At 38.2% G+C, this 11,262-nt stretch overlaps 1 protein-coding gene across 3 annotated transcripts in view; it reads left to right on the plus strand.

Annotated features, from left to right (window-relative positions):
• Window positions 1–9,628, plus strand: part of LOC149579949 (uncharacterized) — a 103,999-nt gene extending 94,371 nt beyond the window's left edge. For all 3 annotated transcript variants that reach the window (XM_089787919.1, XM_089787912.1, XM_089787927.1), the window contains 2 exons: window positions 7,666–7,796; window positions 8,003–9,628. In XM_089787919.1, coding sequence (XP_089644045.1) covers window positions 7,666–7,796; window positions 8,003–9,086 — 1,215 coding nt within the window. In that variant the 3' untranslated portion in view covers window positions 9,087–9,628. The remainder of the gene's footprint in view (window positions 1–7,665; window positions 7,797–8,002) is intronic.
• The last annotated feature ends 1,634 nt before the right edge of the window (window positions 9,629–11,262 follow it).

An 11,262-nucleotide genomic window follows, 5' to 3' on the forward strand; every position in this document is an offset into this window, starting at 1 on the left:
ACACCTATCCCTTTTAATTTAGCAAGGGAACATAAGCATCAAAGCATAAAGGCTAGGATGACCAGAATGTTTCTTGTAGACAATCACACTAGACACGTGAGAGATCCTTCTCATGCTAAGTAATCAAAAAGTTTTATGTCTGCAACGACCCTTGGGTTCGTAATCTGAGACAGAAGTTTGCGAAGGATACTCGTAGTGACCCATACATTCACTAAGAGGACGAGTATCAATATGCACTATAGCATAAAGAACTCGCTGAAATAGACAAGGAGAAGAACCAACCTCACTAAAGCATTCATATAAAATGAGTCGAGGTATACACGACCATCCAACATGAGATAGAGACTCTTACAGTAGACACCCCTTTTATATGGATTCTTCAGATCATTGGAACTAAACCATTAAGCAAAAAACAAATAAAAGATCATGTCCCACAATCCTTCCTCTAGTTTTGAACATCATCGAGTTGCAAGAGACAGGTGACTAAAGAAAAGAAAACATCACAGTCTTTGTTTATTGCATAATAGTGTGTGATAGTGTTTAACAGTTTGCAATTTGTTGTTATCTTGTTTAATAAAGCAAAAGTGGGAGTCGGTTTGGACCATTAAAGGATAGTGGAAATCCAAACATCATGTAGTATCATAAAAAGTTAAGTATCCAATGACCAAATTGAGGTTAAAGTATAATAAAAAAGGATGTATGAGACACCTGTCCAGAACTATCCAATTTAATATTGACAATTCAACGAACAACTTCACCTACTTTCAATATTACTTTGACGCATTGCAATGATATGATGAATGAAATGACATGTAGAGACAACAATGTATGTTGAAGTTATTCTATAAATAAGCAACTACATTGATTGAACCAATTCACAAGTTTGCAAGATTATCAGTAGTCTTTGAGAAATTGGAGTGAAGTAAATAGAGCTTGTGAATTATTACAGTCATGGCCAGTGCTCAAGATAATGTGCAACAAGAACCAGAGATTGTAGATACGAGAAAGGGGGAATGGATGGATGAGGGAAGTGATAGCTTGGTGGATGGAACAGGGTGAAGGGGACAGAAAAGAGAAAAATGTAGGCGTTTAGAACCAAGAGGAGCATCGTCTCATCAAAGGGTTCGTAGATCCAACCCAAAAGTGGTTGGAGCAAGTCAAGTGGAGCTACTAGTCTAGGGTCCAACGAAGGACAACGCAGAGGACCCTACCTTGCTTCAATTGTTAGCGAAGAGTGTGGCACAACTCACGGAGCAATAGAAACCAACATAGAAAACAAGATCACCAAGCATGGAAAGACTTAGTGAGACTGCGGATGTGCATTTCAGTTTCATAGATAGCCGAGCAGAGGAGAAAATGCCGATGGAGGAGCCTTCCCAAGATATTGAGCAAGGACTAGTGCTAAAGCCTGTTGCATCATCGTGGAGGCGGGCAAAAAACATCCTAAGGGGTATAATCAACATCCTCGAGGAGAACACAAGTGTTGTTCTCAGGTCTCCATTTTGTCCATTTAAAGAAATGCAACCTAGTGTGGTTTTGCCACCAGTTCATAATGCAGTCAAGGCGATAGAAGTGGAGCTAAAGAAAGCGCTGGCGGCAGAGACGAAGCGGGCTGATAACACAGAGAAAGATGCAGAGTTCTTTCAAGGTTTGATTGAAAGAGCTCGAGAAGATGGAGCACGAGAGGAAGCGAAGTGAGCGGAAGCAGCGCTATCAACAACACAAGCGTGCGCAAAAATTGCAGAGGCATCTCTGGTGGAAGAGCGGGCAGCGGTGGAACAAATTCACAATAAGATGGTGTTGTTACAAGCTTAGGTGGAAACGTTCAGAAAAACTATGGCAAAGACTAATGCCATAGCATACCAATCACAAGATCAATTGAATGCTGCCAATGAAAGGATCACCCACTTCATAAACTAGATGCATGAAGCAAAGCATGAGAGGGAATCGTGGAAGATGACTGCGAATACGTATAAGGCAGAATGAGACATTGCTGAACAGGCGACGATAGTACTTGGAACAGCAAAATTGCAAGTGGATATGAATGAAGTTAGGGAGAAGTCAGAGAAACTGGCACGAGAGGCAGCGTACTACATGGGATTGTACCATCAGGTAGTCTCCCCAGAGCACAAGAGAGGAATATGCTTCTCAGATAGGACGTTTATTACTCAGATGAATACTTTGTTGAGACGCGGCCATATCCTGATTTCGATGGATACAATTTGGGAAGGTGCAAGACTGACTCCAGGAGCTTCATCATCTGGGACTGCACAAATAGGAATATCCCCAACTGGAAACCCAAATGCACCACCTCCACAAGGAGGACATTGACGAGTATTGTACTGATGTTGTGACTTTGTGTGTCATGTGGTAGGAAGTATTTGCCCAAGTGGATCGTGGTGATCTCATGCCATATGTGGATGTTTTTGTGATTTTTTGAAGAATATTGGAAAAGGTAATTTCTATAAAAGTGGGAATAATACAATCCATAGAGTAAGGAAAACCTTTACCTGTGTGGGGAACTGAATGTCTACAGATTAGCATAACATTTGGAGAGCTGTCGTGTGTAAAGCGTAATTCTGTGTGTACTAATAACCCTTACAGATGATTACAAGGCCAACGTTGGGATGTTACTCAGTGTGCGCCGGGACGGACATCCTCAAGGTCTATAAAAAGGTGTTTTGAGGGCCTAAAAAAAAAGACGCTTGGGCCTTGCAAAGGCAAAATAGGGCCTTGAAAAGGTGCTTTGACCCAAAAAAGTGTTTTGGGGGCCTAGAAAGGATGCCTAAGCCTTGAAAAAGGCAAAATAGGGCCTTGAAAAAGGTGCTTTTACCCAAAAGGTGTTTTGGAGGCCTAAAAAGGACGCTAGGGCCTTGAAAAAGGCAAAATAGGGCCTTGAAAAAGGCGCCTTGACCCAAAAAGGTGCTTTGGAGGCCTAAAAAGGACACCTGAGCTTTGAAAAAGGCAAGATAGGGCCTTGAAAAAGACGCTTTGATACAAAAAAGTGTTTGAGGGGCCTTGAAAAAGGCACTTGATGGGATTTGAAAAAGGCGCTTGGGCCTAAAAAAACACTTGATGGGCCTTGAAAAAGGTGCTTGGGCCTAAAAAGGCACTTGATGGGCCTTGAAAAAGGCAAAATAGGGCCTTGAAAAATGCATTTGGGCCTAAATAGGTGCTAGAGGGGTCCAAAAAGGACACTTGGGCCTTGAAAAAGGCTCTAGAGGGGCCTAAAATGGCGCTTTGGACCTACAAAGACACTAGAGGGGTCCAAAAAGGACACTTGGGCCTTGAAAAAGGTGCTAGAGGGGCCTAAAAAGGCACTAGAGGGGTCCAAAAAGGACACTTGGGCCTTGAAAAAGGCGTAGAGGGGAGAGCCAAGCTCTCACGCTTATGCTTACTTATTTTGTGCCCCCAGCTGTATGAGGATGAAAGAGTCCGATAGATATCTGGGTTTTCGAGATAACATTGATATATTTGTTGAAGGGGGGTAGACTAATCGTGGCCACTACAACTTAAATAAGTTTTATGATCTGTTCGGAATTGTTGTTCTTGACAAGAGGAAGGAAATGAGGGCACCTCTTGCGCTATCTACGTTATGCCAAATTTTCCAACGTCTCGCGAAATGTTTCAAGACATTACTACAGTGCTTCTTAATATCAGTGAGGCATGTGGGGTTCAAATATCTGATGTCCTGTTGTATAGCCTAATTGAGCTAAAGTGAGGCAGGAATTGACAGGAATTTTGGTGTGTTGTTAATGTTTCGAGCTTTTACGGCCGTATTTGGCAATTATGACCCCCTTTTGAATGCATTGGGCTATTTGTGGAATTTTTTGATATTTTTAGATGATTTTGAATCTTTTTTATATTTTTAGACAATTTTTGAATTTTTTTGATATTTTTGGCAATTTTTGAATTTTTTTGATAATTTTAGGCAATTTTTGAATTTTTTTTTGATAATTTTAGGCAATATTTGAATTTTTTTGGTAATTTTGGATGATTTTTGAATTTTTTTGGTAATTTTGTATGATTTTTGAATTTTTATGGTAATTATGGATGATTTTTGATTTTTTTGGTAATTTTGGATATTTTTTGGGTTTGTGAGGGAGAAACAGAGGATGTGAGTGAGATTTGTTAAAATACGAGAGCAACCAGGACCATGTGAGGTACCTAAAGAGGTAATGAAAGAAGTTTATGACATCAAATGGGTCGACTAAGTGCTAAAATAAACATTGGAGATGATTGGCCAAGGGGGATAGCGAAGATGTGCATTGATTTTCTTGCAATTCATGTCTATGGTATCTCAATACATAATTGGACTCCATGTTTCCTCCGAGCCACAAACTTCCTTCTCTCCAGCTACCCCTACTTCCATCCATTTCTAATGCCAAGCAACCACTGATTGGCAGAGTAGAACTTAAAACCCACAGTATTTGTCAATTGGGTATCTGTGAAATTAATTCTAGATCAAATACCAGCCTAATAGACTACTCTAGTCCAGGCTATAAGCTTCTCAACCCCAGATAAACAAATAATTTTCTACCAAATACATCTAAATAATTCAATTGTAAATGCTAACCCTTTCTCTTATTCCTATCTTCTATTAATTGCAATGGAAAGCCACAAAGAACCAAAATTTGTCTCAGAGACGGAAAATCAACCATTCAACTGCAGCCCGTTTTTAGCATTGAAGGCCTTGTGTTGTTTAGGGAAGTCCAAAAGCGCTGTCTCTCGCCCTTTTTCAAATCAGAGGTGGCATTTTGACTTCTTTTGTACTTTTTATTTTTATTTTTTCAACTTTTTGCAATTTTTAGGATTTTTTCAAGATCATAAATATGTACAAGATAGTGGAGCAACAAGTATTTAAGCATAGAACTTCTTTAAGTGTAGAACATTGATAGGTTCTGCTAGTTCTTCACCTTCGGGAGTAGACAACTGATAATCCCCAAACCCAAATGCTACTGTGATAATGAATGGGACTAACCAATCAGGTTCAAACTTTCCTTTCTACTCTCTATTCTGTTGATTTTTCAGATTTTCTCTAAGCACAAGGTCACCAACTTGAAACTCACGCAGATGAACCTTCTTGTTATACTGAGTAGACATGCGCTTCTGATAAGCCCTCATGTGATCAAAAGCTGCCTTACGACGCTCATCAAGAGTCTCTAATTCTTGTATTTGCATAGCTCTATGGTCTTCATTAGTTATCAACCCATGTAAAGAGACTCTCAAGGAGGGGATCCCTACTTCTAATGGGAGAATGACCTCGAAGCCATAGACTAAAGAAGAATAGACACAAGGGGTTTGAGGAACAACTGGGAATCTTCACTAGGTATAACAGTCTTCCTTTTACGAGGATAACTTGTAGTACGGGAGTGAAGGAATTTTGGTAAGCAAATCAAAACAAGCTTGTTGCGCCCAAAATGATCTGGTAGAAGCTGAAGAACTATCACCCTTCTTTCTCCAAGAATATACGTGCTCAAAACTTACCAGTGTGATAATTGGTAATGCCAATCAGAATAAGGAACTAAACTTCAAACGAAAGCAAGAGGCTTCCGAATGCGTTCATATCCCCAGCGGAGTCGCCAAAAAATTGTTGGGTGGATATTTTGCAACCGACAGTTTTGGGTAAAAATCTAGTCGCAAAATAGGATGACCAGCCACAATGTGTGAGACAGAGTCTCTCCTACCTTAAAGGGAAGGCTCCCCCTTCTGTAAAAATCCAGTCGCAAAATAGGATGACCAGCCACTGGTCATCCGATTTTGCGACTAGATTTTTACCCAAAACTGTCGGTTGCAAAATATCCACCCAACAGTTTAGGTTGATCACAAGGCTCTAATACCATTGGTGGATCAGTTGAGGAATTCTTTTGCAGAGTATGACGCCCTTTCTGAAGTGATCGGACAAAATTTGGCATTCGAGGAGTTCTTGGATCAGAAGAATTAGAGGTGAGGAGGAAGAGCTGATAATAGAGGTCCAGCAGTTCAAAGAGACCTACAACTAGAACATGGGTTCAGAAGCTGGACAATTACTTGGCTCTTAGGCCAATGGTTGAGTATGAGGCAATTAAGTTTGCTACTCTACAGACAGATGGTATTGCACAGATTGGTATTACTGTGACCTTAGCACTTTGGGTTATATGTCATTCACTACATATCATGATTTCATTAAAAGGTTCACTGGGAGGTTTGATAAGGATCTCATGTAGTATTTTAGAGAGTCGTCACAGTTAAAACAGTATGGTTGATTGGAGGCTGATGCATCAGAATTTCAAAGGCTATTAGTGATGGTTTCAGTGATTACAGAGAGGAGACTATCAGTCTTTTACAGTGAAGGACTTATGAATCCTATTGGGGAATGAGTTGAGGCATTCGATCCCCCATCCTTGCAAGAAGCTATAAAAGCACATAGAATGGAGTGAGCTGCACCTAGATCAAAATTTCAGTCTGAGACCCTTCCTAGCAAGAAATACAACAAAAATTTTCAATGGACTTGAATCAGCCAACAAAATCAACTTCCAAACTAGACAGTGATGCAATAATTGACCCGAGGAAGAAAAATTTAAGCTTCACATTAAAGAACCTTGGGCCCCAGGTCATAAATGTGCAGTAAAAGGGAAGGAAAACCAAATAGATTATTATTCGGCTGACGAATCAACAGCTAAAAATTGGACGAGCAAAAGCATGATTCAGAACTTCAGAAGCAGTTTAGCATTATTCATACTTTAGTTGGCTGGTGATGGCTAGTAAACAATGGAAGCATGTACCCTATTTAGGAACTCAAATATTAAAAAATGAGGTTAAGATTTGCAGGCCTGGAAGTAACATGGTTGATTTTGCACCTGCAGATTTTATCATATTGACCATGATGATGAATGGTGGATGGAAGGCTAGGATAAGGTTATTTGCCAACTTTTGCACCAACTTGCATACTCATCAATCGATAAGGTAATTGCCATGGGTTCAAAAACATGATGGAGAATTGCATACCATTTTACTAATCTATATCGGGATGGCAAGCTACTAACCACACAAAATAAGCAAGCTAATGAAATTGTAATTGACAGGATAGTTAATGACGTAGACTTGTTCTAGGAAGATTGCATTTTATTACTAGATTTGGGAGACTCCAATTTTTGGATAGGACATCTATAGATCAGACCTGTTCTTGAATAACTTTTTTAAAACCTACTTTTCTCACTCCACTTTCTTAATAAAAAATTTAGTTGGATACTTCCAATTATGTATGTGGTTTCTCTTTGAGTTACCCAATGTCACGCTAGTATGGGTTAATTCTATCCCTATGGAACATTGTTTTCCCAGACAGGTAATGTTCTCAGCATTGTAATTTTGAACATATGTGGACTTGCTCTGTCTGATATATTTCTAATCTTTATGCTGAAAGGAGATAAGTTAAAAAACTATAATTGAAAACTTTCCCTAGTTGCATTTTTCAGGAAGATTATACATGAGTCGCTTGTGAATTCAATTCATCCATTTCTTACAATTATACTTGTACTCCATGTTTGTGAGTATGTTTGGACATGATAAGTTTGTGCAAATAAAAAATGTTACTGTATATATTTGAAGTATTTCACCGCTCCGGTCTTTCAATTAGTGTCTCTTGATTTCCATTGCCATTTCTTCATTAATTGTTACTATGTGCAGTTTGAGTGGGCGTGGCAGCATCCAAAAGAATCACTGGTTGTAAGGGAAGCGGCCAAAGGGATGGATTTGGGTGGCACTACGGGTAAAATAAGGCTTGCTTATACTATGCTCACACTTTCTGAATGGAGAAGGTTAGATTGAATCTATCATAGTCTGTAGATAATAACTTAAAAACTGCAAGAGTTTCCAACAACAAAAGGAGTGTAGGAATAAAATTTATGGTAGTGGTTACACAAAAACACATTGGTTTAGTTGGAGAACTTTCTATAAATTATGTAGTGCCTACAGAGGAACTAATATTCTATCTTTTCTAATTGTTGTATCTTGTACTTTGTAGCTTAAATCTTACGGTCAATTTCTTGTCAACAAAGTACGTGAGCAATACAAAGGGTTGCCCTATTCTACCTTCTCATATGAAAGTTCAGATCTGTCCTGTGGATGAACTTCCCTGTTATACAAATGATTGGATGTCAGATTGTGAGGATGATCTGGAAGAAGAGTGTTATGTCGGAAAAAGCAATGCCAGTGATCTCGAAGAGGAAATGGAGGTTGACAAGGGAGCAGCACTGATGAAACAACATACTAAAATGAAAAAGCAGAAAAAGCAAGAATGTGATCAGAATCCTGCTAAGAAATGCAGGAGAAGAGGTCGCTCTTTAAAAAAATTTAAATGTAATTCAGATGAATTAAGTGCTAAAGCTAAAGTTCCTTCCCCAAGTAAATCATCTTTATTTTCAACACAGACAGGTACAGAAAGTGAGGGATCGGATAGTTTAAACAGATTTTTTTCCAGCAGTGATTGCCAAATTCAAATATCAGACAGTGAGAACAGTGAGGATAGTAATGGTACATCAGATTCATCTGTAATGCCAAATACAACTACCTCTTTGCCAGTCAATCTTAATCAGGAAGCATCAACTACTGTAAAAAATAGTTGGTCCATTAACTTCAGAGCTGATCATTCTCTACCCAATGTTAGCGAGTCTGGCAAGCTAAAAGATATCTCAGACGAGTTCAGCATAAAACGTAAAATGATTGCTGCCTCAGATTCAGAAGAGTATAATTTATCCGATGAATTGAAAATTGATTACAGAGTTACCAAAGATAGTGTAGTTGACAAGATAGTAAATGATATTGATGATTATAGCATAAACTGCAAAACTGCAAGCTCAAATATGATAGAGTTTCCATCTCTCCAGGAATACAGTCCTGTGTGTTATATCTCACCTCTGAAAATGTCTGAGGAAGCGTTGTTGTCATTCACATCACCCTTCAAATCCCCTCCCACCAAGAAACCAATTAGTGTAAGCTGTACATTTTTATCTCCAGTAGCTTCTCAGAGACAAGTTATAACTGTATTATCTACACCTCGGCCTGTTTCAAAGAATGTCATTGATTTGACAAGCTCACCCGCAACATAAGCAATGGTTCTCAAAGTGTGCTGGAAGCTTTAAATAAGAAAACAAAAAAAATGATATCATAACTGCAGAACATTTCAAGTGCTATCAATCAAGTTGATGCCCAACAATGATATCGATACATGTGATGAATGATACATTATGTAAGAAATTGGAAACCTGAATAAAAGATGACAAAATGATCAGTTGGATCGAACATCTTCCTTTCAGACAATTCCAAGAATTATTCTTTGAATGATTTATCTGTAATATGTAATATAGATATATTTGTACATGGCAGCTAGTGCAAAGTAGAATAAATACATCCATCTAAAGGACTGGGACCCAATAAGGCTGATAGATGGCTTCTATATAATTCCAATTATATAAACCTTCCAGTCACTCTAAGATAATTCGTGATTAATTGTTTATCATTGTTCCTTGCAGTAGCTGTCATTGAATTAAGTGGATGCTCAACAAGGATATCAATACATGAGATGAATGATACATTATGTATGATACTGGAAACCTGAATAAAAGATGACAAAATGATCAATTGGATCGAATATCTTCCTTCCAGACTTTTCCAAGAATTATTCTTTGAATGATTTATCTGTAATATATGTATATACATGGTAGTTACTGCAAAGTAGAAAAAGTACATCCATCTAAAGAATTGGGACCCAATAAAGTTACTAGATGGCCTCTATTTAATTCCAGTTATATAAACCTTCCAGTCACTGTTAGGATAATTCGTGATCAATTGTTTATTATTGTTTGTTGCAGTAGCACTAATTTGTATAAAGAAATTTTATAGGTCACCAAGTTTAGTACATTGTAAATTCAACTTTTATTTAAATCTTATTCAAGGATAGAACACCTTTTGGGTTAGACCTCACCTCCAAGGAGTTTCTATCTCATTAACATTCATTTGGGACATGAGTTGAATTTCGTGAGTGTATGCATGGATATGACCAAATTAAAAGACCAATATATGCTCTCCACCTTGCAACACAACCATGGCTTGCTAGGTCAACAAGATAGTAGATATATAAATGGAAAGCTATTAGATGATATAAGAATAGAAAAGTTGGGGATATAGCTGTTTGATTTTGCTTAATGATACCAATTGCTATGCCCTAACCAGAAGCTTGTCAGCATTTTGTTGCACAGTTTTGTGCATTTCTACTTTTTGCCCGAGGCACCATATAGTAATATAAAGCTACCGTGTATTTTCCAACTCTAATATTGTATTTCAGGTAGTTGAGAGTTATTGCTTCCACTGTTGTAATTTTGCATAGTGCAGCAGAAGTTTGATGTGATTGGAGGTCATTCTTGTTTACTCAGACAAGAAGTTTTAAAGAGCATGATTCTTAGCAGTGCAGCAAATGTTTGATGTGATAGGAGGCCATTCTTGTTTACAAAGACAAGAAGATGTAAAGAACACAATTCTTAGCAGCACAAGGTCAACAGGGTAGAAGATGGGCATCACTGGAGAAGATATAATAGGTATGAAACATCTCATTGTTGGCAAGCAAACAGAAGCCTTCGGTATTTTCAAATATTTAAATATGGTCTATAAAACATCATATTCTGGGTTGAAACATTTTTTGTCACTTTTAAATTATAGTGGTGCAGAATAAGTTGATTTTAAATTATACTGATATAAAAAATCTCATAATGGTGCAGATCAAGTTAAATTTTCATCTTTTGATCCAGTGGACAGTTTTGGATTCACTGTTGCAATTTTAAGTGATCTGTAAAGATTGTTTTTGCTGCCAGACTACCAGTTTCCCAGGATTAATAGTTTGTTCAAGCTAGTGGATAGTTATGTGATAATAATGGTTAGCCTACACTTTTTGCTGTTGCTCAAATATCAAAAGTTCCAAGGAAAAAACATCATATTTCTTCATTGACCCAGCTTTGGTGATTCTTAGCGACAACGTGAGGGAAATGGGGATGAACCTCCTAAACAATCCCTGCAACAGTTTGGTGGACAATTTCCAGTCCATTAAATGGATCTTCCATGAAATTGAAGAGATTAAGATCAGGATGCAGGGGCAGGAAAGGTCGGAAGGGGGGGACGGGACTGTCAGAATTAGAAACTGGATGCAAGGGTTTCTGAGATTGAAAAAACAGTGGAAAGGATGGAGAGCTCTCTCCATAGCTTGGCTAACCAAAGCCTCAACATAATAAAAGG

This window comes from Cupressus sempervirens, chromosome 1 (assembly GCF_028749045.1).
Source record: "Cupressus sempervirens isolate cs-2001-9-10 chromosome 1, ASM2874904v1, whole genome shotgun sequence".
NCBI classification, from domain to species: Eukaryota; Viridiplantae; Streptophyta; class Pinopsida; order Cupressales; family Cupressaceae; genus Cupressus; species Cupressus sempervirens.